Source organism: Petromyzon marinus, chromosome 52, assembly GCF_048934315.1.
Source record: "Petromyzon marinus isolate PM22_M1 ecotype Great Lakes invasive population chromosome 52, UKy_Petmar_22M1.pri1.0, whole genome shotgun sequence".
Classification (NCBI taxonomy): domain Eukaryota; kingdom Metazoa; phylum Chordata; class Hyperoartia; order Petromyzontiformes; family Petromyzontidae; genus Petromyzon; species Petromyzon marinus.
Window position 1 is genome coordinate 3,717,016 of NC_133718.1, and position 25,607 is coordinate 3,742,622.

Genomic DNA, 25,607 nt, shown 5'->3' on the forward strand with positions numbered 1-25,607 from the left:
CAGTGACCACAGTGACATTAGGTCACAGTGACCACATTAGGTCACAGTGACCACATTAGGTCACAGTGACCACATTAGGTCACAGTGACCACATTAGGTCACAGTGACCACATTCGGTTGCAGTGACCCCATTAGGCCACAGTGATGACATTAGGCTACAGTGACCACATTAGGTTGCAGTGACCCCATTAGGTTGCAGTGACCCCATTAGGTCACAGTGACCACATTAGGTCACAGTGACCACATTAGGTCACAGTGACCCCATTAGGTTGCAGTGACCACATTAGGTCACAGTGACCATATGAGGCCACAGTGACCACATTAGGCCACAGTGACCACATTAGGTCACAGTGACGACATTAGGTCACAGTGACCACAGTGACCACATTAGGTCACAGTGACCACATTAGGCCACAGTGACCACATTAGGTCACAGTGACCACAGTGACCACATTAGGTCACAGTGACCACATTAGGCCATATTAGCCTACAGTGTTTCGAAGAACAAACGTGACCTAAGGTCTTCGCTCATTTACCAGCTTCACTTACCTTATTGCCGTACAAATACTGGAGGAAGGGCCTTTGCTATTGATACCCCGAGGGTCTGGAATGCTATTGCCAATAAACTGCAACTTTAATCACTACCTTTGAGATCTCCACATTTAAAACTGCTCTAGAGGAGTTGTACACCCCTAGCTGCCACTGCTATTCAGTGGCCTAAAATTAAGTGTTTCGCTCCGGATTACCGCTGCAAAGTATGATCTTGTGTTTTGATTTAGTGTGCTGATCTTTAAAGGTGCATTGAAAAATGTTGATACTCCTACTGATGCTCCTGCTGTTGTTGAGTGACTCATGCAGGCAGCTGTGGCTGCAGGGTTTGGTGGTACATGTGGTTTATGTCGTTTATTGTGAAATTTCGGTCACAGTTCTTATGATCACTGTTACATTGCTTTCATGGCTTTATTTTGGTGATTTCGAAAATGTTTTTTGGTTTGGCCATGTTTTTTGTTGTAGTACGGAGTTAAACTGATGGCTTTAATCTAAGTTGTCTTGTGATTGTTGTTGTTTGACTTGCATCCCACTGGGATTTTTGCACACAGCGTTGGTGTACGGTGCTTTTTCTGGAATATTTTACTGTTTTTTTCCTGCATTTTTCCGTTTGCGCATAGTCACTTTAAGATGTTTTCTTGTTCATGTTTTTGTTTGTTGCGGTTGCACCCGATTCAAGAGACGAATGTGTCGGTGTAGGCTGACCCCTGGCTCCTCGCTCACGTGGGATCCACTGCTCCCCTCTTCCATGTCCTGGGGAGGGTTACTGCTCACCGACTCCCCCCCCTCCTTCGCTACGGCCCCTCGGGGCATGATTCGTGGCTGGCGCTTAGCCACCTGGGATCAATTCACACAATCTCTGCGCACACTCACTCACACCCACTCACTCGAAATCCGACGTCGCTCTTCTCCCGTGCCACGCATCAATCGCGCGCGCGGGACTCGGGGTCGGGGGTCAGAGGGCAGGGACGCCACTTGCACACGCGCAGCCAATTCGGGGGGGGGTTGTCTTGGAGATTTATTTAAAGAGCTGTATGAACAATCTCACGGGTACGCCGCCCGTTCACCCCAAGCACACGCTAAACAAAAAGGCCGCACGAATAATGTCGCGTGTACGCCGCCCGTTAGCCTCACGCACACGTTAAACACAAGGGCGTGTGAGTAATCTCACGTGCCCCTGTACGAGTCCGCCGCCGCTCACCACACGCTAACCACGAGCTGCACGCATGGGCGAGCGCAAACACGTGGGTAAATACACCCTCACGCACAACCACAGGGTACAACGACGCACACCAACATGCATCCGTTCCACCCTCGCAGAAACCACACGACAAGGTTTATTGATCCACAACAGCTTATTCTCAGCGAGTCCGAGGCTAAATTACCCGAGTCAGTTTGAGTCAGTAGGGCAGGTCTAACCTATCTCCCGATGGTCTAAAGACCCGATCTGTATCGCCTCTTTCAAATCACTCTCCTAAGACAATCTCACAATGGCCTCGATATCTCACTCTTGGGTACTCGTACGGAGCTGCTGGGTCGGGTCCTCGCTGCACTTCGACTCGTCACACGGACGTTCGAGTGGCTGGGAAATCGACGGCCCCGAGCCTGGCTTGAGTAGAACACGAACTCTATCCCTACCTTCTCTACTCCTCTTATTGTCCTCTACATCAAAGATAAATCGGCGCTGATCCGCTGGCCTCCCGTCCAATCAGGTGGCTCGGATTTCCTGCCACTCTCCCCGGGCCGGTGCTCTCTCAGACGTCCGCTTTTCACCCTCTAAACAAGCGCATCTGTCCTACCAATCAGAGGGCCGGCCCTGTTTTTCCTGCCGTTCGTGACTCCGTCCCCCCCTACCTGCCTGCTGACCCGTGTGTGTTGTGGGTGTTTTCTATCCGCGGTGGCTCAGCAGCCCCGTCGTGACCACGTGATTACAACCCAAGTCACGGCGCCGCGGTGCGAGTTAGCCTTGGGGGAGGTCGCCCAGTTCCCTGGTCGCAGGAAACCGTGAAGCTTGGTCCCATGAGAGGGCTTCTGGGTGAAAACCTGTCGGCCACGTGACCTCCCCTCGGGGCTCTATGTGGGGGTGTGTGTGTGTTCATGTGGGGGCTCTATGTGGGGGTGTGTGTGTTCATGTGGGGGCTCTTTGTGGGTGTGTGTTCATGTGGGGGCTCTGTGTGTGTGTTCATGTGGGGGCTCTATGTGTGTGTTCATATGGGGGCTCTTTGTGGGTGTGTGTGTGTTCATGTGGGGGCTCTATGTGTGTGTGTGTTCATGTGGGGGCTCTTTGTGGGTGTGGGTGTTCATGTGGGGGCTCTACGTGGGTGTGTGTGTGTTCATATGGAGGCTCTATGTGGGTGGGTGTGTGTGTGTTCATGTGGGGGCTCTATGTGGGGGGGGTGTGTTCATGTGGGGGCTCTATGTGGGGGTGTGGGGGTGTTCATGTGGGGGCTCTATGTGGGTGTGTGTTCATGTGGGGGCTCTATGTGGGTGTGGGTGTGTTCATGTGGGGGCTCTATGTGATGTGGGTGTGTGTGTTCATGTGGGGGCTCTATGTGGGTGTGTGTGTGTGTTCATGTGGGGGCTCTATGTGGGTGTGTGTGTTCATGTGAGGGCTCTATGTGTGTGTTCATGTGGGGGCTCTATGTGGGTGTGTGTGTGTGTGTGTTTATGTGGGGGCTCTATGTGGGTGGGTGTGTTCATGTGAGGGCTCTATGTGGGTGTGTGTGTTCATGTGAGGGCTCTATGTGGGTGTGTTCATGTGGGGGCTCTATGTGGGTGTGTGTGTTTATGTGGGGGCTCTATGTGGGTGGGTGTGTTCATGTGAGGGCTCTATGTGGGTGTGTGTGTTCATGTGAGGGCTCTATGTGGGTGTGTTCATGTGGGGGCTCTATGTGGGGGCTCTATGTGGGTGGGTGGGTGTGTGTGTTCATGTGGGGGGTGGTGAGGCAGGAGCAGCGTCGGCCCCATCGCTCGGAGGTGGCGGCGTCGCGGCCACGGCTCCGACGGAGCGGCTTCGCTGCTGCGACACCACAAATGGCTCACAGGGCTATACCAAATAAATGAAACTGAAACATTAAGCCACATGAGGCCACAGTGATCACAGGCCGCAGTGACCCACAGTAGGTGGCGGTGACCACATTAGGACATTAGGCCACAGTGACCCACATTAGGCCACCGTGACCCACATTAGGCCACAGTGACCACATTAGGACATTAGGCCACAGTGACCCACATTAGGCCACAGTGACCCACATCATTAGGCCACAGTGACCCACATGAGGCCACTTTGACACATTGGGCCACAAGCTTGCGATCGTACGTCATGACGTCACGACGCACGCGCGTTTGACAAAAAAAACCACGCCTCCGGATTACGACCGTGACGTCATCGCGCGCGCGCTGACGTCACGGTCACGCGACTTTTTTTGTTATCGCGTACCCCACCCCCCGTCGTCGCCGGACCCGCGTGACGTCACCCACATTGTAACTTAACTCGCCGCCATCTTCGTAAGGGGGGGGCGCTGATAAACCCTCGCATTGCCAGTGGCGAGCTTCTCGAATGACGTCACAGCATGACGCAACGTGTGGTGATTGGCGGTTGTGTGGGGGGGGGCGATTGTGTGGGGGGGGCGATTGTGTGGGGGGGGGGCGATTGTGTGGGGGGGGCGATTGTGGGGGGCGGTTGTGGGGGGGGGTTATTTATCGTCTCTATCACCTCACGTAAGATGGTTACCGGCGGCCTCAACAGCGGCGTGGCTGGCTGGGTAGGTGGGTGGGTGGGTTGCTGGGCTCCGTGTAGCAGAGGACCTCGCGAACCGAGGACGCAGCGGATGGGATGAGAAGGCGAACTTAGTCAATCGATCACGAGCGATACGTTAACGGTTTAGTGAGTTGTTTAACGGTTGTTGTCGTTATTGTTGTTATTAATAGCTGCCGTGTGGGTAAAGGGGGGTGGGTTGGTGGTTTGGGGAACAACTTGCGGCCTGAGTTTGCCCGGTGAGTTTGGCCGTCAATTTGAGAGCGAAATAATGAAAGTATTTACAGGGTTAAAATGTTTCGCGTTGTTACACTGGCAATGGCGATCACGCGATAGGATTGTGTTGATGTTAGCGGTGTTGTAGATTTATTTTTGTTTGGTTGCTGTAAGCAATAGGTATTCGGTGAGTTTGCATTCTTAGTACTTACATAAGCCGTTTTTTTTAAACGATACAGGTTGTAAACGTATAGTGACACACCACACATACAACCCACACACGTTAGACAGTGACACACACATTAAGACAGTGACACACACATTAAGACAGTGACACACATTAAGATAGTGACACACACATTAAGACAGTGACACACATTAAGACTGACACACACATTAAGACAGCGACACACATTAAGACTGACACATATTAAGACAGTGACACATTAAGACAGTGACACACATTAAGATAGTAACACACATTAAGACAGTGACACACACATTAAGACAGTGACACACACATTAAGACAGTGACACACACATTAAGACAGTGACACACATTAAGACAGTGACACACATTAAGACAGTGACACACACATTAAGACAGTGACACGCACATTAAGACAGTGACACGCACATTAAGACAGTGACACACATTAAGACAGTGACACACACATTAAGACAGTGACACACACATTAAGACAGTGACACGCACATTAAGACAGTGACACACACATTAAGACAGTGACACATTAAGACAGTGACACGCACATTAAGACAGTGACACACACATTAAGACAGTGACACGCACATTAAGACAGTTACACACATTAAGACAGTGACACACACATTAAGACAGTGATACACACATTAAGACAGTGATACACACATTAAGACAGTGACACACACATTAAGATAGTGACACACACATTAAGACAGTGACACACACATTAAGACAGTGACACACACATTAAGACAGTGACACACACATTAAGACAGTGACACACACGTTAGACAGTGACACACACGTTAAGACAGTGACACACACATTAAGACAGTGACACATTAAGACAGTGACACACACGTTAAGACAGTGACACGCACATTAAGACAGTGACACACATTAAGACAGTGACACACCACACATACAACCCACACACATTAAGACAGTGACACACACATTAAGACAATGACACGCACATTAAGACAGTGACACACCACACAGTAACACGCGCACACCCGGCATCACACATCAAGACGGTGACAACAGACACACACACCCCAGACACGCACTAAAGACAAGCGGACACACCTCGCCACACACAGTCGCGCACGCCAACGACCGGCGACACACGAACAAACGATCCACCGTGGCATATCCCTTAGCGGACTTTGGAGGCAAGCGCTGACAACGCACACAACCACACACACAACCACCACACACAACCACCACACACACACAACCACACGTACACACACAACCACACACGCACACACAACCACACGCACACTCTCTCTCTTCACGTGCCCTCCCTCCACCACCACCACCACCCCCAGGACCCCCGACCATCATGAACGGCCTCTCGCTCAGCGAACTCTGCTGCCTCTTCTGCTGCCCGCCGTGCCCAAGTCGCATCGCGGCCAAGCTCGCCTTCCTCCCGCCGGAGCCCACCTACGCCCTCGTGGCTGACGAGACGGCTGCCCGCTGGTCGCTGCACCTCACCGAGAAGGCCGAGTGGCAGTACTCCCAGCGGGAGCTCGACGCCGTAGAGGTCTCCCTGACGCGCACGGCCCGCGGGAACCGCGTTGCGTGCATGTTCGTGCGCTGCGCGCCCAGCGCTCGCTACACACTGCTCTTCTCGCACGGCAACGCCGTGGACCTGGGCCAGATGAGCAGCTTCTACGTGGGGCTCGGCACGCGCATCAACTGCAACGTCTTCTCGTACGACTACTCGGGCTACGGCGCGAGCACGGGGCGGCCCTCCGAGAAGAATCTCTACGCCGACATCGAGGCGGCGTGGCAGGCTTTGCGCACCAGGTGTGTGTTGGCGGGTTGTGGTGGTTACGGTGGTTGGTGGTGGTCGTCGTGGTGGTTTGTGTTGGTACTAGTGGGGGAAGTTGGTATCTGTGGAGGTGATGGTGGTTACGGTGGTGGTGGTTTGTGTTGGTACTAGTGGGGGAAGTTGGTATCTGTGGAGGTGATGGTGGTTACGGTGGTGGTGGTTTGTGTTGGTACTAGTGGGGGAAGTTGGTATCTGTGATGGTGGTGGTGGTCGTGGTTTGTGTTGGTGCTGGGGGGGGAAGTTGGTATCTGTGGAGGTGGTGGTGGTTTGTGTTGGTACTAGTGGGGGAGTTGGTATCTGTGGAGGTGGTGGTGGTCGTGGTTTGTGTTGGTACTAGGGGGGAAGTTGGTATCTGTGGAGGTGATGGTGGTTACGGTGGTGGTGGTCGTGGTTTGTGTTGGTACTAGGGGGGAAGTTGTTATCTGTGGAGGTGATGGTGACGACTGTTGGTAGTATGGGAAGTGGTACCAGCAGGGCTAATTGATGGTGTTTGTGGTTAGGGTGGTTGTGGTTAGGGTGGTAGTGGTGATGGCTGTGTTGGTAGTAGGGGAAGTGGTATCAGTGGAGGTGATTGATGATGATTGTGGTTAGGGTGGTAGTGACTGCTAATGGGAAAGTGGTATCAGCAAAGGTGATTGATGGTGATTATAGTTATGGTGGCGGTTGTGATTGCATTTGTTGCTGGTGGTGGTAGCAGTGGTGATGTCACGGTTGTGGTAGTCCTGGTTGAGGTGGTTATTCTGGTGATGATGTGGGTGGTGATACTGGCAATAGTTGTAGTCGTGTTGGTGATTGTTCACATGGTAGTGATGGATTTGTCGGAAGCGCTTCACTCACAAACGGAATATCCTGCAGTGAAATTCCCAGTTGGGGTGTCAACTATTCCCATCATTCATCCAAGGTCGATAAAACGGATACAATTTTGTCAACCCATACGTTTTGCCCGTATTCTTGTACAGGGAAATTGAGTTTTCAGGTGCATGTCGGCATACAGCCGTTTCAATACGGGCAATTTATTTTACAATTTTTTGTCTTTTGATTGTGTTTCTCCTTTACGTGAACGTTGCGATTTATAAGGGCACGGGGGTGACCAATACGGTCTGAATTGGTCTGCAGTCTCTTTTTCGGACAGATGCCGGCCATTAGAATAACGTTGGCGATGCTGGTTTTAGTTGCATGAAGGCCTTTTTGTTGTTGCTCACATTGAGGTGAAGTTACACCCGAGGTCATAACTTAGAGAACAACGATGTTGTGATGTGCGTGGGATGGCACAGCAAGTAGGTTTTGCTGTGTAATTGTTTCCCGGTGTCCGAGTGTTATGACCTTGAAAGAGATGGTGAGATATTAACTACCTCTCCTGGTATACAGGAGGTCGTGGTTTCGATCCCGACCCTGACGCCTGCTGTATATTTAGAGTTTTCGTCTCTCTCCCCCCAGACTCGTAGGTTTTTTCTCAGGGTCTTCCGGCTTTTCCGTCCACATTTAGAATGAACACGCGTTTACAGTATTTGGCTGCTATAAATGTCCACGTGATAAGCCACTTCGTTGAGCTATCATTTGTGGCCAGGTCGCTTCTGGAAAAAAGCTATGTAACTCAGTGGCCCTTACCTGGTAAAATAGAAAAACATTGTTTAGTTTTTTTTAAATGGCCCAGCTGTAGCACGTTCGTTGATTGTTGTAGAGATTAGCAGTTTTTTTTTATCTGGAAGGCCATTCTGGTTATTACTACCGAGTGTGGTAACCGTAAAAACATGCGCCGTCTGCTTCGTAGTGGACGTTGAAATACCCAGTTACGTCATTCAAAAAGAGGCCATTGTGTGCCGGCGTCATGGCCTAAATTTGCCAACTTAAAAAAAAACACCCACAAATTACACAGCGGGGATTACATACGAGTCATTTGCAGGTAATTTTGTTTGGAAAATTGGGTTTACGCACGGCAATCATCGCCGCCAACTTTCAGACTAATGCCCCCTCGCAGGCCAGTGCTGAGTCCTGTTGTACCACTCAGGCGCAAGCTGCCATTGGGGGTTCCCCTAAGCTAAACAACTGCCCTCTGATGCTTATTGTTATGCCATGGCCACGCTGTTGAATGTGGATCGTTATTACAAGTTTGTTGTGAGTTTTTCCATCGACTCGGCAGAGGGAGTTTTGATGAACATTCTGGAGAGGAGCCGCGTGGAAATGTATTATTTTTTATTCCGGATATACCCTTTTGGGGTTTAAAATCCTTACAATAGTCGCACAATTCTTAAGTTTTGTTGTGCTCTTTTGATTTTTTTTGTTTAATCACACTAATTGTGGGATTAAGATAATTCTTGAAAGTCGCAAGGTACTTGAAATTAGCGGTGAGCGGTAGTGACTGGATCATAAATTTCACAGGGACTACTCAATTGGATGCTTTGTCATCGTCTTAAAAAGGCTGGCATGATGGCGTTTGATATTAATCTGTCTCCTTTCATTGACAATGTTGCGTGGCAAAGGAAAGAAAAGATAAAATAAGCTTAAGCAACCCTTACATGATGGTGCATTCATGAAGAATTTGATAATTTTTTGTCTCACGACTGATGTTGATGGAGAGACACAAGTAGAATTTTACAGTGTGGTGCTTAAGCGACATAATTGCATCAGAAGTGGATTAACAAAGGGCTATAAAAACATTACGAAATGACACATCATTTACACCCCTAACTCCCGCAAGAGATCGTACATTTTCACAGGCAAGGACTTTGGCCAGACATAATATACACGTACTTACGCACGTACTTACGCGCGCATACCTGGATGCTACCTTGGGATAACGGTACGCACACCGGACTTGCAATCCAGTGGTCGCCGTTTGGATCTCCCGGCGCGGCATGTGAAACAATGGGAGAAGTTTTATTTTTTATTTTAAGCCACAACAGCCGATTGGCAGTCCGTTTGTCGTGGGGGTAAAGTTTGGGGACTCCCACCTCTTCCGAGACGCCTGGCCAAAAAGGAAGAGTAGGCCAACATCCCCTCTAGAGGTGCTCTCTGGAGCTTCCGATACTGCAAACCCTTCAACCGGCAGCAATAAATTGCAGGGCTGTACGTGCCTTTTTTTTGTTTGTTACCTTTTTACATGCATACCTTTGTATGTCGTCGCCACATGTTTCCATACCCGCTTCCTTCAAGCCGGTGCTGAACCAGACTCGGTTGTCTGTGGCCGTGAAGTACAACTTCAACCCAGAAGCACCCACCACCCATTGCAGGGAAAGCACCTGTGGGAACTTTTTGCACGAGCGTCAGTGTTGCGCCACGGTGGCGAGACGTTAACTACCTCGCTTGGTACACAAGAGATTGCGCGTTCGAGCCCAACCCTTACGCCTGTATATTTGGAGTTTGCGTGTTCTCCCCATGGTCGCGTGGATTTTTCTCCGAATCCTGTTTTTCCTTCCACGTTTTGGATCCACGTGCATTCAGAGTATTTGGCTGCTATCAATCTCCACATGACAAGTCACTTTGTTGAGCTATCATTTGTGGCCAGGTGGCTTCCGAAAGAGAGCTATATAGCTCAGTGGGCCTTGCCTGGTAAAAACAATATGGAAGTTTAGTAAAAAATATATATATAGTGTGTCGAGGTTGTGACATTATCTGTCCACCGTCAGGTTCCATGTCGAGAGTTTTCACAAAGACGCGCGACGATGGCGCGGTTGAGCTTTTGTCACTCACCACGAAACAATTACACAGCACAAATTGTAAGTGGGGTAATGCATCGACTCTTCGGTTATGCTTTCTTTTCCAGCATCGTGGTAATCGGCTGCTAGGTGAAGGTCCTTCCCACGCAGTGGCATAGCAATCAAAGTGTGCAGGCGATGCACCTGCACCGTAGCAAACGCCGGGGCTATGAAGTGGAGTGCAAATAGGACAGGGGATGACTCGTTGATTCCTCCTCCAATGTCGACTGAATATTTCGTCTCATCCGTACTGCGTATAACCACCAAAAACTGCAGTTCAGAACACTTCCCATCGTCTCTCTCTCTGCCCAAGTTCTTGATACCTTGCTCCATTCAAGAAGCCTACGAACTCTCTTTATCGATGGCGGTTGTAATGATAGTGCCGTGTAATTGTTGGCTGCTTTCCGTTGAGGAATTTTCGCTTGTTGGCCTTTTTCTCAGCAACCGTGATAAACACATTTTTAAAACACATTACGCCACTGCACTCCCCTTACCTCTCCCCCTTACCTCCGCCCCTCGCGCGCTCTCTGTGTCCTCCACCTGATGCATGCAAATTTGCGCTTCGAGCTGAGCCGGGCTTTTACAGCGGCTCGCCATGACGCACGCGGACGTGAAGCACACAAGGTCAAATTGGCCGTTGTCAAGACGCGTTGAGCCGGAACGGGTGGGAACGGTGACTGTGACCTTTTCGCAACCGGGCGAATTCCCCCCCCCCCCACCCCTTCACCACGGCATTTTTTTCCCCGTAAACTGTGGACCACGGAGAATTGCGTCGGCCGCACGACGTCCCGAAGTGATAACAAATCATTATCACCATCTGATGACTGACACGCGGAGGGAGCAGTTGTTCCCAGGCTCGACGGAGCGTGAACAGATCAATCGTGACGAGCCGGCCGAGAGCAGACGATTTGACGGCACCCTCTCCTGTTGGGATGATTATCCGGTCCACGCGATCATCTTCATCATCTTTATCATCACCATCATCTTCATCATCATTTACTATGCAAGTGGAAGATGACGGTTCGACCCGTGACTGCAGAACCGAGATAACAAACTGGTGCCCACCGTTCCACCTGTGAGCTGGTGACCTGGTCACCTGGTCACCAGCTCACAGGTGGAACAGTGGGCACCAGGGCAGGTCACCGGCTCACAGGTGGAAAGGTGGGCACCAAGGCAGGTCACCAGCTCACAGGTGGAAAGGTGGGCACCAGGGCAGGTCACCAGCTCACAGGTGGAACAGTGGGCACCAGGACAGGTTCACCAGCTCACAGGTGGAACAGTGGGCACCGGGGCAGATCACCAGCTCACAGGTGAAACGGTGGGCACCAGAGCAGGTCACCAGCTCACAGGTGGAACGGTGGGCACCAGGACAGGTTCACCAGCTCACAGGTGGAACGGTGGGCACCAGGGCAGGTCACCGGCTCACAGGTGGAAAGGTGGGCACCAAGGCAGGTCACCAGCTCACAGGTGGAAAGGTGGGCACCAGGGCAGGTCACCAGCTCACAGGTGGAACAGTGGGCACCAGGACAGGTTCACCAGCTCACAGGTGGAACAGTGGGCACCGGGGCAGATCACCAGCTCACAGGTGAAACGGTGGGCACCAGAGCAGGTCACCAGCTCACAGGTGGAACGGTGGGCACCAGGACAGGTTCACCAGCTCACAAGTGGAATGGTGGGCACCAGGACAGGTTCACCAGCTCACAGGTGGAACAGTGGGCACCAGGGCAGGTCACGAGCTCACAGGTGGAACGGTGGGCACCAGGACAGGTTCACCGGCTCACAGGTGGAACAGTGGGCACCAGGGCAGGTCACCAGCTAACAGGTGGAATGGTGGGCACCAGGACAGGTTCACCGGCTCACAGGTGGAACGGTGGGCACCAGGGCAGGTCACCAGCTCACAGGTGGAAAGGTGGGCACCAGAGCAGGTTCACCAGCTCACAGGTGGAAAGGTGGGCACCAGGGCAGGTCACCAGCTCACAGGTGGAATGGTGGGCACCAGGGCAGGTCACCAGCTCACAGGTGGAATGGTGGGCACCAGGACAGGTTCACCAGCTCACAGGTGGAACAGTGGGCACCAGGGCAGGTCACCAGCTCACAGGTGGAACGGTGGGCACCAGGACAAGTTCACCAGCTCACAGGTGGAATGGTGGGCACCAGGACAGGTTCACCGGCTCACAGGTGGAACAGTGGGCACCAGGGCAGGTCACCAGCTCACAGGTGGAAAGATGGGCACCAGGGCAGGTCACCAGCTCACAGGTGGAACGGTGGGCACCAGGACAGGTTCACCGGCTCACAGCTGGAAAGGTGGGCACCAGAGCAGGTTCACCGGCTCACAGGTGGAACGGTGGGCACCAGGGCAGGTCACCAGCTCACAGGTGGAAAGGTGGGCACCAGGACAGGTTCACCGGCTCACAGGTGGAACAGTGGGCACCAGGGCAGGTCACCAGCTCACAGGTGGAAAGATGGGCACCAGGGCAGGTCACCAGCTCACAGGTGGAACAGTGGGCACCAGGGCAGGTCACCAGCTCACAGGTGGAACAGTGGGCACCAGAGCAGATTCACCAGCTCACAGGTGGAACGGTGAGCACCAGGACAGGTTCACCGGCTCACAGCTGGAATGGTGGGCACCAGGACAGGTTCACCGGCTCACAGGTGGAACGGTGAGCACCAGGGCAGTCCACCGGCTCACAGGCAGCGACGTGGAAGGGCTAAAGAAGCGAGATGGACTTTTGTAACATTTGTTGGTCTTCGCGATATCAGTTTCTTATCTCTCTACAACACGCCACAGGAAGAAATGTACCGATGCCAGGGGTTGGAAGCCACCTGCCCGCAGGCCGAATACACCTCCGATTAGTACGGTTGGCTGCGTACGTTGGGAAAGAAGTTCAACATGCGTACATACAAAACAGCAAAAGCCTGTGACTTCCAAAATCACTCATTAATTTGATCTTGGTCCACCTTCAGTAGTATTTGTCTGAGGTACACATGTTCATCCAGCAGTGGATTTGACAATGGCTTGGAGGAAGATAGCTTTGTTGTTTGGGAGGAAAGGGGGGTGAGCATTGTCGCCAGCTCAATGATGCTTCAACATCATCATCCGACTCTCCTCAACGGAGCACTTCCTTGCCAGGGTACAGAGGCTTTGAGACCTCTGGATCTGGGACACCGATACCAATTTGGTCGTCGACAAGACACAATCTGTTCTCGTCCCCAACCCACGCTGACGAGTTTGGTGAAGTACGGTCAAACAACTACCCATGGTCGCCACCGTCGCCATCGTCTCTTCTCTCACACCCTGTCCAACCCGAGCCCACTTTTCTGCGGTCAAACACAAATGTCTCTTAGCGTGCGCGCGTTGTCTAATTAATGCCGTCCTCGTGTGGTCTGTCCGTGTCATTCCAAGCACGCACCCCCGGCCGGCTTCTTTGCGCACTTTCCATCTCGCGTGCCACGCTGCGCCCAAGAAACATTGCGTGCCGCATCTTCCGCTATTCTTAGGCGCTTCACGTGTTTTCCAAGAAAATTACATTGCAACCCCCCCAAGCCAATTTCAAGATCGTGCAGAATACTTCAGAAAACAAGAGTTTATATTTTGGAAGTGTTTTTTTTTCTCTACATAACGCTGCGTAGCAGTGTGGTTAGTGAATAACCTAACACGTATAAGGCGAGGCTCAATGCCTTCCTTGTTAGCCCTGCCCATGACTGACTGCCTCTTTCTCCCTAAAAAATAAAAACAACCCCCCCCCACCCACTCCGTTCCTCCACACAGTGTCACAAGACGCGGACGCATTTAGACGCCGTATAAATCTACTTTGTCTTTTATCGTAATGACTCGATAATCCTAACCGCTAGACTCGCACAGAGACCCATAGACTCCGCGCAGAGGCCAATGGACTTACTGCCCGTCTATAAAATAATTGTCCACTGTTTGCGCACGGCACCTCGAGATGCGGACGCATTTAGACCCGCGGGCGTTGAGGGACACGTTTTTCCACGGCATTTGTGCGTTTGCGTGCGTTTTTCCGCCCGCGTATTTCTCCGTGTGGTTGAAATCTCCCATCAAATCGGAGGCTCTCTCAAGCTCCCTTATCAAGACTGGCTTGCCAGCTTGTTGTCTCACTAAAGCAGTGGCTCTTAACTTGGTGTGCAGCGTGCACACCCTGGGGGTGCGAGATGCCCTTTCCGGGGGTGCGAGACAGGGGCAGATTTTTTTTCGAAGGTAAATCGTCGAAACACAAATTCAGCACGGACACGTAAGCACAAATACTTTGTTTCATCAAACCCTATGTTTTTCTTAACAGTTTAATTTTTTTTTTTAACGATTGAGAACCAAATGGGTACAAGGCTTCAGTAAAGGTTAAGCACCACTGCACCAAAGGGACCATTGCCCAAAACATGATCTTACCAGATATCTTTTTTTCTATTGTGAGTTGGGGCGAGGGTTACGATTGTCTTTCCCACCCCCCTCCCCCCACGTTGGTATCCCGGTCGTGCGGATCTCTGGCGGAGCACCCTGTCGCGGTGGACGGCGGCCCGCTGAAACCCTGTCACGTGATGGTCAAACTGATGTGGTTTGTCATTCTCAGAGCTGCAATTTAGCCAAATGAAGTACGGAACCAAGTTCAACTGGAGGGATTTGTTTGTTGTTGTTTTCCCGTATGCAGTCATCGGCGACCGCGCCAATATCATCAACTCCGCCACACTTAAGAACCCTGCTTTAATCGCAACTCTGTCGAATCTAGTATGGCTCTCTGCGCAAAGTCTTTAGCTTTCTTTATAAGTCTCGCGGCTTATTTTCCAGCACGCGAGTCTGCGTAAGTCTACGGTCTCTGTGTAAATCCTGTGGGTATCAATGCGAGTCTCTGGTTCTCAATGTGAGAGCCTATGGGCTGAGATCATCATCCACTCGTTGCACTTGAGAATCCGGTTTAACCGCGCACGGATTCGAACCCAGGATACTCGCGGTGCCAACTCGGCCGCCGTGACCTCTGAGCCTCATTGTTTAAATCCTGCGTTTAGGAAGTGTCTAATTTAAACCTTTTTTGGACAATGACAAAGGAACCCAAAGGAGTGTTTGTCAACAGAGAGCACGAGGAACTTTGTCTCATCCAGCTTGAGGCAGGGCACATCCCTGTACGCTGACCCCCCCCCCGCCCGGAGCGCAGAAGTACAGTGCAACAATTCATTTGAGATGCACTCAAGGGGCGAAGTAGGGGGGGGGCTGCACTTTCCCACACACCCTGCTGCTACGGGGGATAACACTCGTCGCGAGACGGCCAAACTGGTATTTTTTCATTCTCAAAAGAGCTGCAATTGATCAAAGTGAAGCGCAGAGCCGCACTTAGCGTGCCGGAATTTTTTGGTGCAGCCATTGATAAACGGGCTGGGACGTTCGGCCTTCTGCACGCGAGAGTGCGGTTCGACCACGGGCAGCGGCGGAGACCTGGACTCGGAACTCGGGCGCTCGGCGGCGGCGGCGGCGGCGGCAGCTCGGCGTCTCTGACCCCCTTGGCCACCTCTGAGCGAGGTTTTGCGACGCTCGCCCGTCGGGCCGAAGGCGTCAAAGTCGAGGTCGGAGGGGCTCACTGGAATTTCTCCTCCAAGCGGTAAACTTTGGACCCAGAGGTTTGCGGGTTTACGTGTCTGAATAGCAGCAAAGCTGCAAGATACCGTGGTTATAGTTAAATATTTACAGCCGCCCGAGATGACTCTTCGCCTTGCGTAGCTTTCCAACTTGGATTGAAATCGATAGTGCACTCTAGCTGTGTCCGTCTCTCTGAAGTGGGCGGGGAGAAGTGGTGGCACGTTGACGAATGTATGCTGCACTACTTTCACCCCTTGCGTAGCCAACCGTGCTAACCGGAGGTGCGGCAGAAGGACGACAAACTGAACACTAAAAAAAAAATGCAGTTCTCAAGAAATTGGCTGCGTTGGCATTAGGACCTCAGCCCAGAGAAAACCGGCTGACGTTGATCGTGGACTCGAGAGCACAAAAAAAACATGGGGGGTGGCGTGCAATTTCCACCTCCCTCACCCCGCTCCTGATGACTGAGTCTCGCGCGGGCGTGAGATGTTTAACGCTGGGTCACCGCTCCTCCCGTCGTCGTTGGGACGTTGGTTTTCAATCGCCGAGTCGGCCCTGCCTAAAGCCTTGCAGCTCACGGGAAACGCTGGGGGGTGGTGGTGGTGGTGGGGGGGAGAGTCAATGGCGGGCGCTTGGAAAATGTGAGCCGGCCCTGCTTTTACTGTCCACGCAATAAAGGCGCTGAAATTAAACCCCGTTAATGTTTAACCGGCGAGCGACGTTGCCATAGGCGGCGGCATTAATCGCCGTGTTTTGTCAACACCCGAATACAATTTGCGCTCCGAAAATCGTACAGACAGTAGCAAGTGGTGTCAATTGAACGCAACTCAAAATACCCTTTTGAAAATTGTATTTTGCTAATTAAATTTTTTAGGCAATCTTATCCCGTTTGTGCTGTCCGTGTCGTGTCACGGGACGAACGATTCACGAGGACGTCTCGCGGAGAGTGCCTGCAGCCCCCTCCGCGTTATAGGGGAAATGGCCCCGAAGAAGCGGATATCGCAGAATTACTTCTGAGATCCCTTTTGGAGTGACATCTGGGGTGCCCCGGTTGTGAGATGTTAACTCCCTCGCCAGGTATGCAGGAGGTCATGGGTTCCATCCCAACACCCGACGCCTGTATATTTGGAGTTTGCCCTTTCTTTCTCTCCTCGTGGTCGTGTGGATTTTTCTCTGGGTCCTCCGGTTTTTCCCCCCATATTTGGAAACATGTGTTTTAGAGTAGTTGGCTGCTATACATTTCAACATGATGATAAGCTATCATTTGTGGCTAGGTCGCTTTTGAAAAAAAAGCTATAAAGCTCAGTGGAGCTTACCTGCTAAAATACATTTGTAATGGTTTAAGATCTACACAGTAATAGGGTTCAATCCCCACCCATAGGCCATACACCTCTCCCTTTAAGGCCGCAGTGATGTTCACTAATGTGTTTATTTTTTTAATTCATATTATTTGTGCTTGTGCACCACTGCCAGTACAGTATCACCAAATTTCATTTGTTTCACACCCACAGTAATATTTGCCACGTGACAGCCACACTCATATATTTCGTTCTTAGAGCTGGAATTGATCAAAATTAAATGCCGGACAAACGTAATGTGATGGGTGTTCTTCCGTGCAGTCGTTGGCGACTGGGGCTGAGGCCATCTACTTAATGCACTGGAGAACCGTCATTTGATCGCGACTCGGTCTATCTTTGGGTCTCTGTGCGGGTCTGTGGGTCTCTGTGCGAGCCTTTGGCCTCTACCCCAGTCGGGCCGTCTCTACGCGGGCGTGCAAAGTCTTGCGTGTAAGCGAGTGGTGGCCGGGCCGAGACCTCTCATCCCCGCTACACCTGAGAAACCAGCTTCAGTCGCGGCTGGGCGGCTTGTAAACCCGGAGTCAAACCCGGACTCGGCAGCCCCTGACCTCGGGAGCCGTACGGCCACCTCGACGCCCTCGTGTTAACGCTGGCGCCGCGCGTGCCAGAAGAGCCGCCGTGTTGTATTGACCGAAGGCAACTCGAGAGCACTTGAACCGCTCCCCCCCTCCCCACCCCCACCCACGGGGCTGACACTCGAGCGTCGGAGGCGTTGTCGCCTAACGCGCTCTCCGCTTGCCAGCGAGTGAAACGTCCGAGCAAAATAAATTTGCTCCTCGAAAGGAACGTGGAAGGCGGCGGTTCGCTCGCCTCCCGTAAATACAGCCCAAAGTGGTGGAGATTCCACGTTTTTTTAATGGTCTGGGCGAGTCTGTCCGCGAGGACAAACCGCCGTTGGCTTCCGCATCAAAAAAGCAGCGCTCGTTTTTTGTTTGTTTTATCAGCCCACGGAGTGCTGATGGGCCTAGCGAACCACCACAACCAGGGTGCGAACTCGGAAACCTTCCGACCGCGCTCGCTGTCTTCGGCCGAGCGACAAACACTTGACTCATCGATTGGCGCTCTGGTTCAAGTGCTGGTGACGCATAGGGCTGTTGAGATGGGGTTGGGGGTGGTGGCGGGTTTGTGGAGGGGGCGGGGGTAGGGGCTATTGGGGCAGTTATCATGGGCCACAGATATTGCAGAGGGGGGGGGGGGGGCTCTCGGTTAGGAGGCCTAATCTGGCACCTTGCCCCGGGCGTCCAAAAGCCTCTTGGCAGCCCTGGTGATGTCACGCACGCGCGCGCGCGACCCCGCAGGTGCATGTTGCTGGGCGCACGGCCTCTGACCCTCCCTCGCAGCCGACTGCCACGGCGGCAAGCTGCCTGCTTAGGGTACCAAGGAAACCGTGGAACCTGCTCAACGGCTGCTGCTGCTGCTGATCTGCTGCTGCTGATCTGCTGCTGCTGCTGATCTGCTGCTGCTGCTGATCTGCTGCTGCTGATCTGCTGCTGCTGATCTGCTGCTGCTGATCTGCTGCTGCTGATCTGCTGCTGCTGATCTGCTGCTGCTGATCTGCTGCTGTTGATCTGCTGCTGCTGATCTGCTTCTGCTGAACTTCTGCTGCTGATCTGCTGCTGCTGCTGCTTATCTGCTTATGCTGCTGAGCTGCTGCTGTTGATCTGCTGTTGTTGATCTGCTGCTGCTGCTGCTGCTTATCTGCTTATGCTGCTGAGCATCTGCTTATGCTGCTGAGCTGCTGCTGTTGAGCTGCTGCTGCTGATCTGCTGATCTGCTGCTGCTGATCTGCTTCTGCTGCTGAACTTCTGCTGTTGATCTGCTGCTGCTGATCTGTTGCTGACCTGCTGCTGACCTGCTGCTGCTACGGCGGCGTTTCCACAGCTGTTAGAATCGAGATCCAAGCTGTGCAGTGCTGTTCTCGGTACGGCCCCGGCAAGGATTTGTTTCTCGCCGCAGCGCTTTGTCTGTAAGCTTCCTGCGGACTCGAACCCTCCCCCCCCCCCCCGTCTCCTCTGCCTGCCTCCACCGCTGGAGGGAAAGTTATTGCATTGTATCTATTTATTTACAGCAGATCTAACAAATGCTTCAGTTAGATGATGCGATCCCGAGCAAGAGGATGATGATGGCCGGATGCCAAAGGAGAAAGCACGCTCGAGTGCACATCCAGCGAGGTGACGGAGCTATGGTGGCGCCGCACGGCACTAGTCCAGCACTGTGAAGGCCGCGATGGTTGGCGGATCGCGCAAATGTCGTGAAACTCCCTGCCCGTGGCCATGCAGGTGCCATACCCTGGCTCGCCAGGTGGAGGCGGTACAGCAACGTGCAGGCATTACCATCTGTTACATTTGTGTGGGCTAGGGTGTCGCTGCCCTCGCACGCGTGGGTTTTAAATGAGGATCCGGTACAAGGCGCTTAAAACACATCGGCGTTGGGGAGATTAAAACGGCCCGGCGCCGTGCTGGCCGCCCACCCCCTGGTGCGCCGCGCCGGCCTTCATAGCCGCTTCGCCCGCGGCACTCGCCCCGGCGGTCCGTTAAAGGCTACGCGGGGAGCGACCTTTTACCCTGGTCGCTGTCTCTGTGCCGCTGCCCGGATGCCCGCTGCGTGCAGGTACGGCATCAGCCCGGAGAACGTGATCCTGTACGGGCAGAGCATCGGCACGGTGCCCACGGTGGACCTGGCGTCGCGCTACGAGTGCGCCGCCGTTGTGCTGCACTCGCCGCTCATGTCGGGCATGCGCGTCGCCTTCCCCGACACCAAGAAGACGCACTGCTTCGACGTATTCCCCAGGTGCCCGCCCGCCCGCTCGATCTGTCCCTCACTCACACCTCTCCAGTCTCTCGCTCGCTCGCTCGCTCGCTCGCTCGCCCATTCTCTCTAGCTCACTCGCTCGCTCACCCACTTACTCGCCCTCCCACCTGTCCAGCCTCTCGCTCGCTCGCCCATTCTGTCGCTCGCCCATTCTCTCGCTCGCCCGCCCGCCCGCCCACCAGCCCACGGGAAAGTACCCAACGGTCCCTGGTTCCTTGCGATCGTAATGAATCCTCACTCGAGACCGCACAACAGAAATCGGACCGACCCGCAATGAGCGACAGACAAGCGAAGCTCATTGCGCGCCGCCGACTCTTTTAACCTTTGTCCCCTGTCACCCTCCGTCTACCCCACACCTCCCCGGGTGACCTCTGGCAGCATTGACAAGATGTCGAAGGTGACGTCGCCGGTGCTGGTGATCCACGGCACGGAGGACGAGGTGATCGACTTCTCGCACGGCCTGGCCATGTACGAGCGCTGCCAGCGTCCCGTCGAGCCGCTCTGGGTGGAGGGCGCCGGCCACAACGACGTGGAGCTCTACGGACAGTACCTGGAGCGCCTGCGGTACTTCGTGTCCAGCGAGATCACCGGCGCCTAGCCGCTCCCCGCCTGCCGCCGGAGCCGCGGGCCCTGATGCCAGTTGGCGGTTGGAAGAGCGCCGGCTGGCAGGGAGAGACGGATGCGGTTTTTTTTTTCGTTTTATTTCTTTCCCCCTTTCCCTTCCCCCCTCCCCGCTGGTGCATCCGATCTCCTCTCTCTGGGGCTCATTCTGAGCCAGCACGGCGAAAGCCGAGCCGCGCCACTGAGATAATAAGACCAGATGAACGAAAGCCGCGTGTAGATGACGCGGTGACGCTGCGTCCGCATGGTGTCACCGAACTGACGTCGCACACGGCGGAAGCATCGTCGGCTCCCCCCCCCCCCCCGGCCCTGCTGGGCCCCGAGCTAGATTCGCACATCTTGTCGCGAGGCCAGCGGCGTGGCACGGTTTTGATTCTGGCTCGGCTTGGCCAAAAGGCGGTCAGAAAACATTTCCATACTGTGAGAGGCCCACCCTGGCGCGGCTTTGATTTGGCAATGGAAAAAAGGGGTGACGGAGAGATAGAGCGAGAGACGGAAGGGATGAAACTACTTTGAGTAATTTGTTTTCTGTAGTCAGACCCAGGCTCTTCGGTTTTATTAGCACCGTTTATTATTATTACTGTCATAATACCTGTGGAATGACTGGCCTCGGCAATGGTAACGTGGAATGTCCACGTAAACGAGCGCTGCCCCGTGCCCGTTTGAGTGGGGAGACCATTGCACTCATCGGCCGTTATCAAGTACTGCATCTGTGAATATATATTTTTCGAAGCGTGGGCGTTACGTTATCGTCCCGTGTGGTCATCAACGCACAGTTGCTCCAGGGGGGACGGGGGGGGGGGTCGACTCGGCCAGTTGTCTTCTTGCGCCGTTTGATAACACTGTCATCCTGTGCAGACACCGGCCCTCGGCATAGGAATGTAGAATTTCCACCGCACAAAACTGGTTTTGAGCAGAACGGCGATTCGACTCTCTCTCTCTCTCTTGGCGGACAGGCGGGCGGGCAAGCGAGGCCTGGGGTTTCGGCACCGCGAGACTGCGTGTGTGCCCCTGCGCCCGCGCATGCGCCCCTCCGCCCCTTGTGTGCGTGCGTGGATTCTGCGGCGAGCTTCGATGGCGTCTTGGGCTTCGGCAGAGACGCCGCCGCTCGGCGTCGGGCGGCGGCGTTCATCGTTTAGATTCCTCGACGCGCAACGACGACGACAACAACAACAACAACAACAATGGGGTGGCGAGGGCAATAAAATCCCCGGTTTAATCGATGGCCGTAGTAACTAACCGTTTCCAATTGCCCTCCACCCCCACCCGGACCCCTCTCCACCCACCTGATCGCGAGAAACGAAACCGCGCGTGCGTGCTTGCCTTGCGCGGGACCGGGGGCCATTAGAATTTAACAAGCCGTCGTGACTTGTCAGTACGGTTCGTTGGGAACGGGTAAACGCGTCCTTTTGTCACCGTCGGGATTCAAACGGTGAGGCACAGCCGACGACGAGTGCCAGCAGAGCATCCCCTTGCCGGCTGACGACACTAACACGGGTGTTCTTGAATAGTCTCGTGCGGACGCAAACGTATATATTTTGTGTGTGTGTGTAGGTGGAGATTTGAGTCTTGTGGCTGTTTTTGAAGCTTTGCTTTGTAAGATGAGGCTGCGTTGCTGGATTATTTACGAGACGGGACACGTGAGCTCGCAATGGGGGACTGAGCGTTGGCTCTCGGTTTGGGGTGGACAGACCGCGTGTGTGGTGATGCTGTTGTACATTTTTGTAGTGATGGCCCCCATAAGGATGGTGGGGGGGGGGGTGTTGGTGACAACAGGGTGATGTACGCATGGCTGGAAGGATGATGGTAATCTTGAAATTATTTGTTGCGTGTTTGTTTGAATTTGATTCTGGTGTGCGTGGTGCTGTTTTTGATTTTCACACCCAGTGTGTATTTGCACGGACAACACAAACCCAACAACAATAACAGCAGCACCTGCCACCAAGTGGCGGTAACGTCACCACAGCACACGTGCGCTCACACACACAGATGTGCTTGCATGCAACAGGCTTGGCTTTTGTCTTGCATGTGACGTAACAATCACGTGCAACGAGACGATTGAGACGACGCGGATTTTGAGGGGTTTTTTTTTTTTACAGCGTTGGAATTCCAAAGATATATTTTTTTTGTTTTAGCAGCCGATCGAGAGCGACCTCTCGGCCGCAATGACGGCGGCGCATTGGCGTGGCCCGCCGCTCGCGCAGCTTTCGCCGCTCGTTTGTGCTGGGAGATTTGCGGTTTCGAGCCGCGCAGCCGCGCTTCCCCGGTTAAAACCGCGTCGAAAAACACTCGGCGCCGTTTGCTCCGCAGCAGACCACACACAGGGCACCCACCCCCCACCCCCCAACCCGTTGCGGCGTTCGAAAAAGCCTCGTCCATTGCGCGTGCCGGCGTCTCGCACTCCAAATAATTTGGCAATTTAACTCGCTTTGGCAAACAAAATGAGCGGCGACGTCGCCGCCGACTGTGAAACTTAGCAGGACGCCTCCGGAACGGGACTCGGCGTGTGGATTTCCTGCGTGGATACTTTGCGGGTCAATCAAGTGCGAATGTAATTGCGTGTGGATTCCTGGGGGGGGGGGGGGGGGGGGCGCGAATGTTTTTTTGGGGCTGACGTGTTCCCTGGGCGCCCACGGCATTCCGTTTGCGGAGTGCCCGCGAACTTTTAAGAGGGCGTTTTCGGACACTGCTCAAATCGCCTGAATGATACTTCTACGTCATTTTTAGTCAATTGACAAAACGCGTGGTGCTATGTCTGCATCAGCATTACTTGGAGCGAACGGTTTTTTAATAATGAGCAGCACCAACGTTTCTTAAACACACCTGGGGAAAAGTCATTGGTGACATTTACCAATTACTTGGCTAGGACGCACGTTTATATAGTGATTTGTACGATCGTTGGACAAAACGGATTTTCTTTTTGCATCTCGGACAGATAATTTTAAGACTTGATGTAAGTTGCCTCATGGCAACTCGTTTAGTCTTCACGAGCGACGTTGTTTTAGTGAACGTGGGAAATTTCGATAGGACAGAAAGATTGGCCGGAAAAAAAAATGTATCATGCTCACGAGAATAATGTAATCTTGTTGATTATTTGTTGTGTAAATGCATTTCTGAATCGGTGACCACGGGTGCACTCAAAGTAAGCTGCACGTGACGCGGATGCGTTTCTGTCCAATCGCAGACGGTTATGATCGGGAAGGCGACTAACGCCACCATCGCACGGCTTCTCCCCGTTGAAGAGGAACAATTTTTAATAGATCTCCCCGTTGAAAATGAACAATTTCGTTAAGACTTTGGTGATGATCGAGGCTCGACTTGCACAGATACATTTTGGTTTTGGATCCTCCTACTTTTTTTTTATGGATTCCCAGTGACGGTTTCTCTCAAACTGAGCGACGGTGGCAACTGGTTCTGAGCCGCTGTAGGCGGTTGAAGCGCTCGTTACAGATCGTCGTTAAGTATAAATGGGCATTCCTTTTACTGTGGGGCGCAGAGGCCGAATTCGTTTGCAGGGTTTATTCGTGACGCGCCGAGGTGAAAGGATTTCGTGAAATGTTACGTAGGATTTAGCGCAAATCTATTTCTCTCGCAGCACAGTAGCGTCTCGAACCAGGACTTTAGAAGCTCTTCCTCACTCACGGCCGAACCCATTTCTTTTCGACCCTCCCTCGATCCGAGGCCTGGCCGTGAGACTGGGTCATCCGGCGGCCACAGGGCTCTGTCTTCGGCAGATCTTGTGAGATGTCCCACGCTGAGGGATGTCGTACGCTGAGAGATGTCGTACGCTGAGAGATGTCCCACCCTGAGAGATGTCCCACACTGAGAGCCTTGTCCAAGCAGCGGCATCAACACCCTTCCCTGTCGGCCTCGGCCTAGAGCCGGTTAGGATTTTCATCCGTACGTTTGGTGGGTAACCACACCGACACACACACAATAACGACAAAGATCCCTCACCTATATGCTGTTAGCGAGAACCTATGAAGGCCGGCACGGCACATGAGGGGGGTGGGTGGCCAGCATCAGACCCGGCCGCCTTTGTCTCCCCAGTGGTGATCTTCACATCGCGCCAGGCACTCATTTGAGGATGATTCGACCTAGGGGAGGCCCAGGCCCGGTTCAGATAATTGTCACCGGTGTTGGTGGCCGTGAGCGTGAATGGAACTCTGGTCGCCGGGTTCCTAGCGCAGCCGCCCTAACCGTTGCACCACCGCTCCACACACACGCGCACGTGCGCCTCGACGCACACACACACACACACCTTGGTCGCTTCTATCACTGCAAAGGGCCCTTCCTTGCGGCGACGGAGGTGACTCGAGCGTGCGCGCAAAATGATCCAGCGAAAATATCCCCCCACCCGCCCCCCCCCCCCCCCCCGGTCTCTAGCACCCGACCAGTGCGTCTGTGGATGCTCCCATCGACGGCGGTTAAAAATGTCGTTTGGCGGAGCCGTTCGCAAGTGGCCGCTGGCTTGGTGAAATGGCGGTGCCGGGATGAATGAAGTCGTGGGGCGGCAAAGCGGGGGCCCGCTCGCCGCCGCGGGGCGCCTCCTCGGTCCCTGCTCGCCAATTCGAAACCGTCCAGACTGAAGTCGCCCCGCGGTGTGTGCCTGCTTGCGTGTGTGTTTGTGTGACCTCACCCCCCCCCCCCCCCCCCTTTGCGTCGACGACTACTACTACTACACACAACAACAACAACTGCCGTTGGCCACTTAAAGTGGCGGTGACATCACCACGGCGCTTGTGCCTGGCCACATACACACCACACACACACACACCAAACAGTCTCACCGAATAACAAAAGCAACATTATATTTTAAAACTGATGTCATATTTTTGTACAAAAGAAAAATGTAGTTGCTGATTAAATGTTGCGCAGAACAATGCCTGCGAAATAATTATTTCGTTAAGCGTTATCGTTTTTTTCCCCGTTTTAAACAAATCCTTACGCATG

General features: G+C 53.3%; 1 protein-coding gene across 3 annotated transcripts; it reads left to right on the forward strand.

The window, feature by feature from the left end:
- The first annotated feature begins 4,272 nt into the window (after positions 1-4,272).
- On the forward strand, positions 4,273-25,607 carry LOC116953556 (alpha/beta hydrolase domain-containing protein 17B). 3 transcript variants are annotated; one of them, XM_032973861.2, is made up of 4 exons: positions 4,273-4,313; positions 6,080-6,560; positions 19,833-20,012; positions 20,412-25,607. In XM_032973861.2, exons 2-4 carry the CDS (start codon positions 6,094-6,096, stop codon positions 20,629-20,631), a joined length of 867 nt encoding a protein of 288 aa, XP_032829752.1. In that variant the 5' UTR covers positions 4,273-4,313; positions 6,080-6,093; the 3' UTR covers positions 20,632-25,607. The 3 variants fall into 3 exon arrangements, with proteins under 3 accessions (XP_032829752.1, XP_032829750.1, XP_032829751.1); XM_032973859.2 differs by lacking the exon at positions 4,273-4,313 and adding an exon at positions 4,325-4,545; XM_032973860.2 differs by lacking the exon at positions 4,273-4,313 and adding an exon at positions 4,552-4,709.